Source organism: Phasianus colchicus, chromosome 18, assembly GCF_987193195.1.
Source record: "Phasianus colchicus chromosome 18, bPhaCol1.hap1.1, whole genome shotgun sequence".
Lineage (NCBI taxonomy): Eukaryota > Metazoa > Chordata > Aves > Galliformes > Phasianidae > Phasianus > Phasianus colchicus.
The window spans coordinates 8,751,221-8,767,801 of record NC_143453.1 but is presented as its reverse complement, the minus strand read 5'-3'; the positions used below and the strand labels follow the sequence as shown (position 1 = coordinate 8,767,801).

General features: G+C 53.6%; 1 protein-coding gene across 16 annotated transcripts in view; it reads left to right on the top strand.

Moving 5' to 3' along the window:
• The window catches only part of NCOR2 (nuclear receptor corepressor 2), a 164,481-nt gene that overhangs the window by 97,228 nt on the left and 50,672 nt on the right, over window positions 1–16,581 (top strand). For 11 of the 16 annotated variants that reach the window (XM_090120774.1, XM_031592678.2, XM_031592684.2 and 8 more), the window contains 6 exons: window positions 1,390–1,456; window positions 3,722–3,909; window positions 5,986–6,082; window positions 6,970–7,148; window positions 8,561–8,615; window positions 10,079–10,177. In XM_090120774.1, the coding sequence (XP_089976900.1) occupies window positions 1,390–1,456; window positions 3,722–3,909; window positions 5,986–6,082; window positions 6,970–7,148; window positions 8,561–8,615; window positions 10,079–10,177 (685 nt within the window). The remainder of the gene's footprint in view (window positions 1–1,389; window positions 1,457–3,721; window positions 3,910–5,985; window positions 6,083–6,969; window positions 7,149–8,560; window positions 8,616–10,078; window positions 10,178–16,581) is intronic. The other 5 variants (XM_031592681.2, XM_031592689.2, XM_031592680.2 and 2 more) reach the window with 3 other exon arrangements.

Sequence of the window (16,581 nt, the reverse complement as noted above, 5' to 3'; positions counted from 1 at the left end):
GGACAGAGACGAAAGAGAGCGGCATTGTGTGATCCAGCAGGGAGAAGCTTTTGGCAGTGATATTTGTTAATGCATCTAATGAGACAGCTTCTGATCTTCGCAGTGCAGCCCAGAACAACAGTGAGTCCTTTGTAAACACACCATCAAAAAAAAAAAGAGCAAAGGCTGCATTTGCCCCATGCACCGATTTATTCGTTCCCTTCACCCCCCTGTGTTGATCAGTGCCCCTTTGATTTCTGAAATGGAATCAAAAGACAAGGTCTGATCTCCAAGCCCCTGCTTGGAATCTCGTTGTGTATGAATCCCAGTGTGTGATCTGCAGGGCCCAGGAGCACACCTGTGGGGTCTGCAGTGCTGTAACCAGGAGAGCCTGGGGGGCTGCGTATCCCCACCCTCGAGCTGGGCAGCCCAGGGCCTGTTCAGCCACAGGTGGGAGTTCTCCATTGCAGGAGATCTGAGCCCGCTTACTATAGCCCACCTGGCAAGCAAGGTCTGCTTGTGCATCAGTCAAAGGGAATGGAGGTGCAGCACAGTGTGAATGGTACCTCTGATAGCTAAGGGCAAAGCAGAAGGTTTCCAGGTCTGAACGGTGTTACCAGGACTGAGAATTGAAGTGTAAAGATTGAATGCTTCCTGTGACATTCTACGTTCCTGCATTAAGCCAGGGCTGCCGCTCTGCCAGGGGAGCTGCACCCGCTGCCCTGCTTGGGGCTGCATGGGGCTGGGGGTCAATGGGGGAGGAGGGTGTATTTCCAGGGGTGTGAAGCAGCGGATCTGAGGAAGCGGTGACGGAATGCTTCCATTTTGCTAAATCCCACAGAAGGCGCCTGCACGATAGCGCCCTGCACGGCACCGCTGAGCTGGTTGGTAATTGCACGCTGTGGCTCAGGCGCTAATCAGGATGAAGGGCTTAAGGAAACTCCCTCATCCCTGGCCTCTACCTTTCACCTAGAAACTTGCTTGCTGTAACAGGAACTCCCGCGGCCATCGGGCTCACACAGAGCTGTGCAGCCTTCCCAGCATCCTGCTGCTTTCTCTTCTGAAAGGTTATTTCATGCTTTCTTGAAAAAGTCAAAATAAGAAGCAGCTGAGTGCTGGGCAGGGCTGGGCTGGCTGTGGTTCTGGGGCTGGTTTCTCTCCTCAGGACACTTCTGCACACAGCTGGGCTTTCCCAGCTGCTTCCCTTGCAGCTGTGTTAGGCACAGAGGTCAGGAGATGGAGCCCTGCCGCAGCCCTGCTGGGCTCAGCGCCCACAGCCAAGGTGCTGGGGTTGCTGTGGCTCCAGGTTAAGGTGGAAGCTGCTCTGTGAGCCCCTCTGTGCTCCAGGGCAGCCAAGTGCTGAGTTTTAGGTGGCTTCTTAATGGGATCTCATCTTTTTTTCTTTTACAGAAACCAGGCAATGCGGAAGAAGTTAATTTTGTACTTTAAGAGGAGAAATCATGCTCGCAAACAGTGGGTAAGTGATTCCCCTATACCTTTTTCTGAAAGCATAAAGCAGCTTAATTCTTTATGTCAGAAAGAAAAGGAAGTTTTCCAGCAGAGATCTGCCCAGTGCCTTGCCTGGTGCACTGCGTTTCCTTTTCTGTATCTTCCCTGGACGTAAAGCAGAGGTCCCCAGTCCTGCTGCATGCACTGAGCTCAGCGTCCTGTGGTTTGTGGGAGCCAGAAGGGAACCAAACAGGAGCTGTTTTCTGAGGAAACGGCTGGTTACAGTGCTAAACTCAGAATGAGCTGCTCTGTTGTGCGTATCAAGGAGCTGGGGGAAAAGGTTTAACTGGGCTGCAAGGGCATGGGTCCTAAAATATGGCTCACAGTAAAGTCATCTGTCATGCAAAATAGGTGAATTTCTGCCAGCCAGTTGATTCAGTGCCCTTGAAAGGGGATTTTTCAGTTTAGGGAAGCATTTTGCCTGTTCTACAAAATAGGCAACAGAAGGTTGCTGATTTTGCAAAGTGCACGCATTTGCTGATTCTGTTTGCAAAATGGGTCTGCTTAGCTATTTTTCTGCCTGTTTTGTAGCAGCCCCTATTTTTAGCAGAGCCTGTCTTCATGCCAGCCCTCCTTCCTGGCTCCTGCCCTCTGTGTGCTGGGGTGCCCTGGGCAGGGCTGGGGCAGCCCCACAGGTTCCATTCCCCATGAGGAGCCTGCAGGAATCCCTCCTGCTGCTCCAGCCTGCCTGGCAGCAGTTTCTAATTGCCATCAAAGGGGCGATGCTGCAGGGAAGGAAGGGTAGCGAGGGAGCGGTTCTGGCCACGAAGTGTTTCTCTCCATCAAGCAGGGGAACAGAACAGTGCAGGTTGCACAGGGGTTGGACTGGCTCCTTCTGTTGCCTTCTCCTCCCCACCAAGCTGCTGCTCTGTTCCCAGAGCTGTGGGAGCGTGGGATGCAGGAGGGCCGGGGCTCAGCACCGCCTGCAAGCTGCTTCAGTGCTACGGTGGTGTTACTACTCTGCTGCTTTTAGCTGCACATGTCGGCTCCCATTTGGCTTTCCATAAGTTCTGGTGTGATGGAGGGGCTGATGGCACAAGGAGCCAAGCTGGGAACTCACTGTCCTGCTGCAGTGGCTGACATACCAGCCGAGTGCTGCCCGCTGCTGAAACCAGCCCAGCCTCAGAGCAGCACTGCGGGGTGAGCAGAGCAGCCCGGGGTTTGCCATTGATTGTTTTGCAGAGCGCCATCTGCTTTCAGTTCCGGCTTTGGGGCCTGGAAGGCATTGGCTTCACTCAGAGTGAAACCTTAAAATCCCCACTGGTTGCTGGCTGTGTTCGTGTGAGGGCTGAGCAGGATCTCTCGTGTCACTGAGCTGTGCTGTGTCCCTGCGTGCAGCAGCACCAGGGCTTTAGCATTAATCAGTTTTGAAAGCGCTTAATTATTTCCCCCAACCTCATCCCCTGCAGAACTGAGGGTCCCATGTAGGTGGGATCTGTCCCTTGCCGCTCCTTGCCCTGCACTGCAGCACCTTGAATGTTTTCAGGGCTCCAGTCCACCTGCAGTGTTTTGTTTTAAGTGTTCGGAAGCGATGCTAACGTGGAAAGCATCCTGTGAGCTCTGATAATGGCAGTAATGATAGGGCCACGCAGAGCACGTGCTGCATCCCAGCAACGCTGTTGGTAATAGCATGAAACCACACATTAGCATCTGAGAGCTAATCCTTCAGGGCTGTGGAATCTCATTGTGTCCTTGCCTGCACAGGAGGGTTCTGCACATATTTGAAAGCTTTTCCTTCCTAAAACTCCAGCCTGTGTGGGTGAGCCTGCGCACAGTGTCCCTGAGAGCAAATCCCTGCGAGTGGCTGGAGTGGCTGCGCTCAGGGCTTTGGTAACAGCAGGCTGTGGCGTGTCTGAGCTCCCTGTGCACCTGATGAGGTGTGCTGACAGCTCTGCTCCTGTTACTGGAGCAGCAACCTGTGGTTGTAGCTAGAGAGGAGTTCCTCTGGTCCTTTGGATGTTGGAGGATGGCAGAAGGGCGGTGGGAGGGCACTGCCATGCTGGGCGGCAGTCTTGTACCAAAGCTGTTGGGCTGGAAGAGAAAAGCCCAAGGGCACTCAATGGGTTGTACTGAGTATTTACTCTTGGGTTGGTCCCAGACCCCGCAGCGTGTCCGTGCCCTAACAAACCACGTTTCTGGAAGCGCTGTGACTCACATCAGCCGTCAGGAAGGGCTTCGGGGAGCTGCCCTGCCCAGGCACAGCGCTGAGCTCCCTCTTGCTCTGCCCTTCCAGGAACAGAAGTTCTGCCAGCGCTATGACCAGCTGATGGAGGCCTGGGAAAAGAAAGTGGAGCGCATTGAAAATAACCCCCGGCGCCGTGCCAAGGAGAGCAAAGTGCGGGAATACTATGAGAAGCAATTCCCTGAGATCCGGAAGCAGCGGGAACTGCAAGAGCGCATGCAGAGGTTAGAGGAGAAGCGGTAGGACGGGGCTGAGCCGGTAGCGGACAGCCTTTCTCTTTTGTTTGTTGATGGGTGTGGGGTTGGTCTGTGGGAGGAACGGGCCTGGATGGCCATCAGTCCCATCTCTCCCCTTCGAGGTGGATAGCCAGCAGTTGCACTGAGCGCAGGAGCCAGCAGAGTCCCTGGCTGCTTTCTGCCCTGAGCGGCACAGCTCAGCTCCATCAGAGGAGGAAAAATGTCAGGAATGCGGCTGCCCGCTCCTCTGCTGCCAAATTCTTGGGGCAGCTCCCTCCTTCTGGCCACCTGAGTGGGATGGCACTAATTGGTTCCTCATTGCTGGGCTCAGGTGGGAGACGTACACGGTGTGTGGATGGATTTCATCATGTCGGTGACTTAAAACGCACCCGTGCTCTGATGGAGCCTGGGCAGAGGGAAGGGACGTCTGCAGAGGTTGTAGGACTGGCTGCAGGCACCGAAAGGAGCAGCATCTCACTGACAGAGCTGTCTCCTATCTGCCACCCCCGTCTGTTTTCTGCCTCATATTTAAAGCACATCTGAGGTCACATCGTTTCCTGCCAGGAGGAGATGCCATATTGTGATCCTGATATAGGCTGCTTTAGCAACACGGAGCAGTGTTTTAGTTTGAGGGCCAATATATTAGTTTCCAAAAGGAATCAGTGAGCACTTGTTCTAAAACTTTTGGGTTTAGCTTTGCCTTAATGTGTGAACAGCCTTGTTTTTCTCAACAATCCTACTTCACAGACGCACTGGAGTCACAATAGACTGCTTTTATCTTTGCATCCACCAGGTGCAAGGGCTTTTTCCTCAGATTTCACATATATTGTTTGGGGTTACAGTGCACTCAGAAAGAAAGTTACTCATTATGGCATAACAAGCAATGGAAATTTGCCAAATTGGGGAAAAAACAGCTAAAGGTTGGCCAAAAGTCACTGTGATGAAGCTGATGGTGGAAAAATGAGGAGAAAGTTAAGTAGTCTAAGACTGCCATAGGCTTCTACTACTCATGCCCAGAAGGATATTAGAATATGTTAATGAGATCTTGGGGAAAAAATGAGTATGCTAGTGTATTGCATATGTATGTCTTAACTGTTTAAATGTGGAACTTAAACTCTGAGAGCAAACGCTTGATTGTCAAGTCACCTGGTATGTATTGTGAGGAATAAAGGGATGCTGCTTTCTAACACCACAGTGGGGTTAGAGAGCTTTCTTCCTGAATTTTGGATGACAGTTCCCATCCTTCTTGCTGAAAACTCGCCATCCTTTCCATCTGAGCCCGGAGACACCTGTTGTGTGCAGAGTCATAGAGCCGTTTGAGTTGGAAGGAGCCCCCAAAGAGCATCTGGTCTCACTGCCTGCAGTGCACAGGGACACCCACAGCTCCATCACCACCTCTTTGGGCACCCTGTGCAGTGCCTCACCACCCTCAGCGTAAAAACTTCTTCCCTATACCCAATCGAAATCTCCCCTCTTTAATTTGAAGCCATTTCCCCTTGTCCCATCACAGCTGACTCAGCTGAAGAGTCTGTCCCCTTCTTTCCTACAGGGGGGCTATAGAGAAGGGAGCAGACTCCACAGCAGTGTCTGTCTTGTCCTGTGTCTGCCATTCCTGACCAGTGCCCTGCAAGCAGCTGGATGTGTGAAATTTTCCTCTTTGGACGCTTTATTTTATCATGAAAAAAAGGGGAGAAATGGAACTGTCAAATGTTTTAAACTTGTACCCGCTCGATAAGGAAAGCTTGAATTCCTTGGGATGTGTGGTGATGCTGGAGGGGGGATAGATGCCAATGGGTGATTTTTATTTAAATGTTCCTGCAGCATTTGCATGCCAGATGTGATGGCATGGCACTGATTGCTCACTGCTAGCACAGATACGTTCATGCCATCACCATCATGTGATGAAGTGAGCATGAGAAAATACGGTGGGAGGGTATGGTTGGGTGTGAAATGGCCTTGTGTTGTAGCGATGCAGAGGTGGCTGCCAGCACAGGTAACGAGCAAGGGACAGTGAGAGCTGTGCTTTGTGTCATGGAGTGTGGAGCATCAGTTCCTGAGTGTCCCATTGCCCTTTCCCAGCAGGGTAGGACAGAGGGGCAGTGGAGGGCTCTCCATGTCAGCTGCACGCAGTGAGCACGAGGTGTCGGAGATCATCGATGGGCTCTCAGAGCAAGAGGTGAGACCAGGTTCTCCTTCCTCCTCCTCTTCACCCCTAGTTCCGCTCCAAGGAAGCCAAAAGAGTGGGAAGAGAAGAGGGCTGGTGCCCTGGCTGGCGTGTAGAGAGGTTTTTCTGTTTCACTTTGTTTTGAATGGGCTGTGCAGCCTGACACTGGGGAATCCTATGGAATGAATGGTTTGTACATGAGCCAGTTGGCCCACATCTTCTGGGAGTGCTCCATTCATCTTGAAACATCCCCATGACCTTGGCTTCAGTTGGATCTGGTTTCACAAGGGTTCCACTCTCTTGGCACGGAGGCGAGCTGCAGTGAATGGTTTCACTTGGGAGGGAAGAGCCTCCGTCTCCCAGCCATGGCCGAGAACATCAGCTTTCAGCCAGGGCTTTCTGCATTCGTCAGAGTCAGTGTTTTGGCCCTGAGCTGTGCCTCTGTCCTCCCATGATGAGATAACACCCCCCGGGGTGTTCAGAGCAGCCAGGTGCTACATGGGCAGTGTCCTTGCCCCCCTTCCAGAAAGCTTTCAGCATGATGCTGGCAGTTAGAGGGGATTGGGCCTCACATGGCCCTGGGTAGGAGGGCTGCTCCCTGTGCCTCTGCCGCTTTGATTCCTCTCCCGTTGTGGGCAGGAGCTGTTTTCCTTAAGTCAGGCATTTCCACGCGGTATCTTAAAGCCTTTTATTTCACAGTGTAAGATTAATTGCTTCCTAGCTGATGGCGATAGCCTCTTTCAGCATTTCGTTTACAATTACCTTAGCAATAAAGCTGCCTAGTGCTTGCTTTTCAATTCTCCTGTTCCTCCACCTGTCCTTTCCTCTCGAACATCTGTCCCCGTGGGTCCCCTCGGGCCCGTGCTGCTGACCAACTGTTCTCTCTGCTTTCCCTGCAGAACCTGGAGAAGCAGATGCGCCAGCTCGCCGTCATCCCACCCATGCTCTACGATGCTGACCAGCAGCGCATTAAATTCATCAACATGAACGGCCTCATGGACGACCCCATGAAGGTCTACAAGGACCGGCAGGTGATGAACATGTGGAGCGAGCAGGAGAAGGAGACCTTCCGGGAAAAGTGAGTGCAGCCACATCTCTCAGTAGAGCCCCTGGGAGTTGTGAGATATGACCTGTGCAGTGCAGCCTGCTGAGCTGGGGTGCTGTGTGATGGTTGCAGAATCACAAGGTCTCGGTGATGGTGTGTAGTTCAGGTGCTCACCTGCACGGCGCCCAGGGATCCCTCCGTGTGAACAAGGGCAGTGCTCACGCTCAGTGCCAGGACCTCCCCTTCCCTCTCCTGCTCACAACAGCTCCTGCTTGCAGCTGAAGTAAGGAATTGCCAAGATGGACCAAAAAAGAGCAAATAAGCAAACCAATTCCAAGCCTATTGTAGAGGAGAGCCCTCACTGCTAATTAACCTTAAAGTGCACCACTCCAAACAGCCCAGGCTTGCACACAAATGACGCAAAGGCTAATTACTCGGTCTTTAATGGAGGGGCCATGCCTGGCTAATGGGGCTGGGAGAACCCACACCCAGCTCGTGCATCCTGCTGTGCACGGTGGTTTCTCTGTCATTACTGTGGGTGATGGGAGCTCAAGGCATAAATAGAGAAGAATTTCTCACAGAACTAATTGAAGGAGATGGGCACTCAGGAGCTATAAGCAAGGCCAAAGGATCGCAGCTCCCAGGTGGCTCAGAGCAATTGATAACATGGTCTTGAAAACCCCCTGCTTTGATCAGCCCTCTGGTTCTTGCCATGTACAGCACATCACATGAGATCTCTGATGTGATTCCACAGCCCAGCTGCTTGTAAAAAAAAGAAAGAAAGAAAAAAAAAAGTTATTGCAATTTGTATGCTTAGCATTACTGATGTCTCCTTTGTTACCCTCTTATTTATTCACTCACATGTCTTGGGAGATCTCCCTTGGGTGTCTGTGTTATATTTGGATAAGTTTTGCCCTTTGGAACACTTGAAGGAAGAAAGGCTGCAGCCTTTCTTGGGGTAGAGACTGCACTCTGTTAACTGCCCGAGCATTGTGCTCTCGTTGCTGTCCTCCATTTCCCCTCGTGCCCCAAACCTCACACCATCACCCACAACCCCCATTCCATGCTGGAATCAGTCCAGCTTAGTGCCCCAGCAGTGACTTTGTTTGAGCTGCTCACTATGTTCTGCCCACATTCCATTCCTGTCCTCCCACTCAGGGCCCATCCTGTCCTTGGGGCATGTTTTGGTGGCCATGGGGTCGAGCACAGACAGCTTTTGGGCACTTTTGATCCCCCTGCTCTCTGCCATCCTGTGGTGAACATGAGCCTATCAGAGCCCCAGCTCCACTGTTAGGCTAAATATCAGTTTCTCAACTTCCTGAGATGCTGAGCAGCACCAAGTATGTTCCCAAATCAACAGGTCCTTCAGGGAGCTGGCCTCCCACCCAGCCAGCACCTGAGTCAGAGTTGGTGCCTGCACTCACCCTGTCCTTCTGCTCCCACAGGTTCATGCAGCACCCTAAGAACTTTGGCCTGATTGCCTCCTTTCTGGACAGGAAGGTAAGCTTTCTGTGTGGCTGCAGCCTGCCTTGTGCTCTCTCTCCTTGATTTTACGGTCTGGTCCTGTTCTGAGCAAGGTCACGTGCCTCCTGTGGGACAGGCCATATGGGCAAGTCCTGGGTGGACCCAGTCTGGGAGGGTGGAAGTGGACCAGGTGGTCTCCTGAGCAAGAAACAGCTGTAGCTTCTCTAGTCCTTGTAGTCAGCTCCTTTGCCTATCTCATGCCACATTTCATCCATACAGTATCTGTTCAGGCAGGGAAACCCTTTGCTTTCAGGGGATTGGGCTCAGAGGTCCCTTCCAGCTTAAATCACTCTCACCGTGCATGTCTCTGCCTGGGGAGATGGTTTGTAAGAGCTCAACTTTACTGTCCAAAGCAGCACTGCGGCAGCAGCCTCGTGATGCTGGGCATGCTGTGAGGCACCAGGCTCGTTTCAGCCTTTCTCACTTGTTAACGCTGAAAGTGTTGGGACTTGGATGAGGCTCACAATCCAGCCTGTGTTCCAAGCTGTAAAATGTCTTCTAATTTTATTTGTACTCGTTTGTAAATCAGGCTGTAATTATGATACAGAACACATCTATTATCCAGTTGGAGAGAGATGCAAAGTATGGCTCAATGTAATGAATTAATAGATTTTTAAATTGCATTAAAAAAAAAAAATAGTGATCTTAGCCCTTGGAACAGATGACTGTAAGTTTTTGTGTTCGTGTGTGTGTGTATAATCAGGGCTAGATTAGAAAGGCATCCAATTAACACTTTAAAAGTTACAATCTGTTGCTGCAAATGGTTCTGCTCTGTGTAAGGGTGGGGAGAGTGCAGCCCTGTGCCCGGGCACTGAGGGATGTGGGGGTCTGCAGGTTGGTCCTGTTAACACAACTGCTGAGCCCCTCCATGGGGATGTAGTTCAGGTGCCCACGCTGTGAGGGTCAGGACTCGTGGGCAGGAGCGGGGCTGCATCCCAGCCATAGCAGTTCCCCAGTGCGCCCAGCCCAGCACTCAGCCAGAGCCACGGGAGCTGCAGCTTGATGTGCTCGGAGCAACTCGGCAGCGGGCTCAGCTCGGCGGCTGGAAGTAACGCCTGCTGACAGCCGCGTGGCAGGTTGTGCGTAGCACCACCGCAACAGAGGGTGACAGGCAGCTCTCCTTGTTCTGCTTTTAGTTGCCACAGTCATCTGGGGTCAGCCCTGCCCCCTGCCCCGGGCCGGCCCCGCGCTCTGCTCCAAGCACAGGGCGCTCGTTGTTCTGCAGCCCCGTCTCGCACTCCTGTGGGAAGGCCCCGTTTTGTCCCTCGGAAGCGCAGGGCGATGTCCCTCGTCCCCCTGAGCCGGCGGGCAGAGCGCTGCTGTGACGCAGGGAAGCTGCTCTGGCTGCGGCCCTTCAGAAGCATTGGATCTGGCGATGGCAGGGGCTGAATGCTGCTGCTGAAAGCCTTCCTCTCCCTGACCTGCCCGTGTCATTGCAGACGGTGGCAGACTGCGTCCTGTACTACTACCTGACCAAGAAGAATGAGAACTACAAGAATCTCGTGAGGAGGAACTACCGGCGGCGTGGGAAAAGCCAGGTAAGGGCAGGGGAGTGCATGGAAACCTTGTCCCTCAGGAGGCGTGGTGACACGTGTTCTTAGTGCCAGCCTGGGGCTGAGCATCCCCAGTGCTCCTTCCCCCCTGCAAATGGAGATCATGGTTGTGAGCTGCAGTGGGCTGTGATTATTTGCTCTTTCAGAACGTGCTGTTTTCTGGCAGTTGTTTGTGCTCCGGCAGTTGATGTTTGTCTGTCCTCGTGCCAAGGTCACAGTGGCTTGAAAAAGCAAACCCAAGATGCTGGAAAAAGGGGTTGTAGCAAATGGTGACCACGTGTCAGGAGTTGCGTGGGGCTGACTGGATGAACCTGTGCGGTCCCACGGCCTAGGTGTGAAACTCAGCACAGTCATGCTACCCCAGCTGGGTGAAGTGAGCCACTGTCCACCTAATGAGGGGGTGTCACAGGGCATCTCTCTGGATAACGTGGGAATAGGAATGGAAAAACTGTCCTGTCCCATGACATAAACAGCTCCTTGTGCTGCATGGCCATAAAAAGCAGCACTTGGGTCTAGATCCTGATTGGGAGACAGATAGGTAGCCTTGCTCCAGTTTGATTTCTGCAGCATTAAGACATCAGAATAGTTAGCACATGACGAATGTCATGGACGGGGCCCAATTTTCCCTTCTTTTTTTTCAGAGACATTAGTGATGGATAAAACCCTATTAGATTATCCAGTCCCTCTCCCAGCAAACCCAGGGTGGTTCCCTCCAGTACATTTTTATAGTGTTTACCAGGGTCTGTTTTGTTAGATCACAGCAACTAGAACATGAGGCCACATTTGTTTCTTGTTAGCAGTGGAGACGTTTAGCACAGCTCCTTCTGCTTTCAATGTTAAGCTGAGCAAGGAACAAGTGTGAAGGGGGAGAGGCGATCTGCAGGGTCTGTGTCCTGTGGCCGCTGACTTGCTGTGCTACACCAGCAGGTACTGTTCCTGCTTTGGTGTTTGAAACCATCCCAAGGTGTCCCTGGCTGCAGGGGTGATTGCTCTTTGTCATGAGTGTGATCCAGCACAGGGTATGAGAACGTTGGGCTGCTGGGGCCAGAGAGGTCAGGATGGCTTGGGAGCATGAGCGTGGTGGGACATGAACTGTAGGGATGTGGCACTGAGGGCACGGTGGGGGTGAGCTGACTTGGTGATCATAGAATCATAGAATGGCCTGAGTTAAAAAGGACCACAAAGACCATCCAGTTCCAACCCCCTGCCATGTGCAGAGTCGCCAACCAGCAGACCAGGCTGCCCAGAGCCACATCCAGCCTGGCCTTGAATGCCTCCAGAGATGGGGCATCCACAGCCTCCTTGGGCAACCTATTCCAGTGTGTCACCACCCTCCGTGTGATCTTAGAGGTCTTTTGCAACCTTAGCGATTCTGTGGTGCTGTGAGGGCTGAAGTGGTTAAATGCCAGAGGTGAGATGTAATTGATTTATTGCTGGGGAGGGGAGATGGGCATTTCATCGGATGAGAGGAGCGGTGAGGTCAGATACGGTCGTGTTTCCAGCAGCCCTGCACTGTTGCTCTGTGCCGTTTCTCATGGAGAGGTTGGCAGTCTTATTTGCTTCTGAAGGCTGTGGGGGGCTTACGAGAAAAGGAGAGATAATTACCAGTAGAAATAATGCTCCTCTAGTGTCAAGATAATTATTGTGGCCTACTTATTAAAAACATTAAAAAAAAACAAGAATCCCTTCATTCCCTGGCTGATGGTCCCCTGGCAAAGGCTATTCCTAATAAAGCTGCTCCTTGCTGCTAAAAACCTCCTGCCAAGAGTGGGGACTTCACACAGCTCTGCTTCCAGTTTGTCACCAAACACACGGGCTGCCGGTGCGAGGCACGGCCCCACGGGCACTGAATGGAAGGGGCACACATCCAAGGCATCATTGTGCTCAACGTTCAGCTTCCTGAGATGCAAACACTTCCAAAAATAATCCTCATTTAACCCTGAGAGGAGGGAATCAGTGCTAAAAGGAATAACTTCCAAGTGTGTAATTTCGCACTGGGGAAAAAAAAAGTTTGAATTGTGGTATAATGCTCTGATCCAGTGCTTGGTGTATGGTTATAAGCATAAATTTGGTGATGGTGTCACAAAAGCTGTGCAGGTGTGTTTCCCAGGGGGCTCTGCAGTTGCTCTGCAGGGGGTTTCTGAGCACATCTCACTGCTGACAGCCCCGATTCTGTACCAGCACATCGGGCCTGAAGCTGGCAATTGCTGCCATGAGCAGGGCTGTTGGGCAAGCTGTTCAGCCCGGCTGTAGCAGCGTGAGTGCTGTGCAGGTCCGTGCTGGGGGAAAAGGGACTTTGTCTGTGTAATTATCCCTTGTGGCGACCACCGTTCCCATTCCGGAATAAATCAGCAGCAGGCATGGCCAAAACCAGCACTGGGCCGTGCTGAGCTCTCAGAACTCTTCGGGAATGACATCTGTCCTGAAACAGCTCCCCAGATCTTCTCCATTTGGGGTTTTTGGAGGGGATGGGTCTGGCTCAGTTTTCCATGCAGGTTTGCAGTCAGACAGCACCACTGGTGGCCAAGGCAGCTGGAGGAGTCCCCATGAAACACTGAACCTGTTGTGGGCACCACATTCTGGTGTGCAGGCTGGGAGGTGGCTGGAGTCCTGCTGTGTCCTCTTGGGGGTGTCATAGAATCACTGAAGTTGCAAAAGACCTCTAAGATCACCAAGTAAAACTCCAGCCCACCCCCACTATGCCCACCAACCACGTCCCTCATTGCCACATCCCCGTGGTTCCTGAACACCTCTGGAGATGGTGATCCCGCCACCTCCCTGGACAGCCAATGCCAATGCATTACTGCTCTTTCTGAACATTATTTTTTCTTAATATTCAACCTGACCCCCCTCCAGCACAAGAAATGCAGTCAGTCTGCTGCTGGGCTGTCCCAGGAGTGGTAGTAGAGGCTCTTCCTGTCCGTGTTCCCTTTGCTCCCAAGCCCCATCCCTGGTGATACCCCGTGAGGTGCACTGTACGCCCGGTGCAGCCCCATCACAGCTTTCCCTTAGCCCTGCCACCCTCCAGACAGCTCAGTGGGCGAACACAGTGGAAACTTACATTCCTGAAATCCCAGCTGCAGTTTTGGGGGTGATTATATGAGAACTCTGTTGGCCATATTTGGGAAAACCGAAGGATGCGTTGCTGTGGGAAGATTGCTACTCAGGTCCCCACAGCTGCCACACAAGGACAGCAGTGAGAATTTGGGATTGGCACTGGCTGGTGGGATGTGGCCACTCTCCTTTGTGGTGGCACCAGCATGGAATGCCAGCTGCTGATCTTAATTACATCTTGGTGGTAATTTAAGTCATGTAACAGTGATGTGACCCCCCCGGCTCACTGCATGCTCAGACCAGTGTTCCTGCAGCAGCAGGTTGATGCGGCCTGGGGCAAGTGTCCCATGCTCATGTGTGCAGTGATGGGGTTGGGGCCACTGCTCTGCAGGGGGCTGGCATCCTCCTGGTGGGGCTTGGGTAGGAAAGGATTTGGGATGAGCTGTTTTAATGACAGTTTTTGACTGGGAGCTGTGAGCCCCATCCCCTGATTTAGGGAGCCAAGGGGGGGGGTCACTGCGCAGCCAGGAAGCAGAGCCTGGCAGTGGGGCAGAGCATGGCATGCAGACCACAGAGAGGAGGAAACACGTGTTCCCCGCCTGGGAGCAAGTGGGGCTCCTCTCTGCCACTTCCAAATGCTGTGCATTCATCCCCTCGGGTCATTTTCCCTTTGCAAGCAGTCAAATCACTTCTCAAAAAACTCAGCAGTGACCCAGAAAAGAAACATTTCCACTTATGGAAAAGCCCTCGGTGATGTTAAGGAGGGATTGCGTGAGCAGGATCCTGTTCAATTGCTTCCGTGCTTGGGTGAGATCACTGTGCCATAGGAGGGCGTTCACCAGACCCCACGTATCAGTGCCCACTGGGCTTGGCTGTGCCAAGAGGCTCCCAGCCATAGAACCATGGAATCCTTGTGGTTGGAAAAGACCTATAAGGTCATTGTGTCCAGCCGTCAGTCCATCACCGTGGTGCCAAGGACCTGCCAGCTGCACTCCTCCATGGTCACTGTGCCCCAGTGTCCTGTGGTTAACCAGTGGAGAAGCAGTGCGGTCCTGGGGCGGCCGTGTGCTCCCCACTGAGCTCCCTACCATTTCCCTTATCAGATGTGAGCCTGTCCTCCCATTTCTTACTCACTTCCCCAGCCAACAACATCCAACCCAGCGCTGGGCCGTGAGCGATCAAAGTGGTGCAGCCAGCAGACATTCCTCTTCCCCTCCTTGTTTTGGCAGCGGCTTGTTTGGATTTGTGGTTTCTCCCAGGAGCAGAGGGTGCTATGTGTGGCCGTGAGAAGCCTGGCTGTGTGGCAGTGGGTGGCAGCAGGGGCTGAGGCGTTCCAGACCAGCGCATCAGAGGCTTCAGGCTCTGGAGCCGCTTACGTGATACATATATACGTATTTGTGATACGTCTGTATGTATTCATAACCCCTCCTGCCTGTGTTCTGCATCCAGCATGAAAGCGGGTGGAAGGATGCACATGGTAAGCCAGCCCCAGGCATTCCAGGGCCTTCTGCCTTCGCCTTATCTTGAGCTGGTTTTAATTTGCAGCTCCCTGATTGCGTGTGGTGACCTCGGCCCCGGCTCCCCTGGAGAACGTTGTAAATGCCACGAATCTGAAGTCACCCGTGGGAGAAAGGAGTCAGCAGTGCCCCAAGCATGGCAGAGGCACAGCCGGGGGTCTGCAGTGGGGAGGGAGAGTTCGTAGTGACATGACTGGGGAGAGCCCGTGGTCACGGCTGGGAACATGCTGAGTGAACAGTGCAGAGCTCGTGGCTGTGATGCCTGGGGTATGCTTGTAGGTAAGGGACTGGTGTGTCCAGCTTTCAGTGTGCTAGGCAGTGTAGGGTGCGGGCTCACTCCTTTCAGCTGGAGGAGCAGGTGAGATGTGGTGGTTTTTCATAGAATCATTAAGGTTGGAAAAGATCCCCAAGTTCATCCCCAGCCCACCCCCACCGTGCCTGCTGAGCACATCCATCAGTGCCACATCTACATGGTTCTGGAACACCTCGAGGGATGGTGAACCCCCCAGCCTCCCTTGGCAGCCTGTGCCAGTTGTTGCCTTCAGTAGGAGCCCAGGGCGTGGTGATGGTGGTGATAGAGGTGATGTGATCCAGCTGCCAAGTGGCATCCCATGAGCAGGAAATCCAGTGCTGAGGCAAGAGTTCCTCTGAAAACTCTCCCATCCCTGTCACCATCCCAGCAGGACGGGACTCAGGGTGGATGTCCTCAAGGACCCCCATGGCGTCAGAGGAGAGCGGTGCCCTGGGCACGGGGCCGGGCCCAGCGGAGAGTTCTGTGCTGTGCTGTGGGCAGTGAGGTGTCCGCATGGCTCCGCTCGCCTGCTGCAGCCCGGTGTGCGTGTGTCACCATGGAGGGGACGGGGAAGGCAGGAGCAGTGGTTCTCTGGAGGTTTGGGAGTTTGGAAAATAAATAGCCCTGCGCTGTAGGTTAAAGCTTGGCATCCTCGCGGATTAATCACGCCGGCTGCAGCCAGCGCTGAGAGCCCTGGTGACGAGAGCTGTGGTTTATAGATGATGATTCATCGACTCGACTTAGAGCGACCACGTTATTCCAGCAGATTGCAAAATCATAAGAGGAATGTTGTGGTTAGTTTACGGCTTAACTATGCAAATCGTCAGGAAGCCTTCGGAGCTGGAGAACGTAAGGCACAGCGAGCCCGGATGGCTGGGCGCTGAGCAGGGGCCCGCGGCCGGCGGTGGGGCTGGCGGGGAGCGGCCGTGAGCGTGAGCCAGGTGCCGGGGAGGTGAGTGCTGGGGGCTGGGGTGCGATGGGGCTGACGGCGGCACGGCGTTCCTGGCTGGATCCATATGGCTCCGTCACAGTGCTGTGGGGCTGGGGAGGGTGAAGGTGGGGAGCGGCGTCCCACATCCTCCCACCGAGGGAGGAAGCAGAATGGGAGGAGCCGCATCTCTCCCTTGCTGCTGCTTGTTCCCAGCCAGAGCCAGGGCGCTGCAGCCCGGGGGGCGGCGAGCAGTGCTGCGAGTTGGTCCATTCTCAGCTTCGGTGTCTGGGACCTACCTGGAAGCGGGTGTCCCCTGGATGCGATGTGCCAGGCAGGCAGGGTGGGACGATATGGGCAGCCGTCCTTGTGTCACTGCGCTGCGTGGGGTGGATCGGTGGGGCTGCGTGGGGGCTTCCAGGGGGGCTGGCACCGCTCTGCTCCTCCCACTGCTCTGGGGTCGGAGGTGAGCAGATGTTTGGCATTATGGAGCAGCAGTGAAGGAGGCCGCGTGGCTCTGCGGGTTCGGAGTGGGATTGGGCTCTCGCTTGCACGTACAGCATGCGATTTGTCCCGGGGCCTTTTTAAATAAACAGGA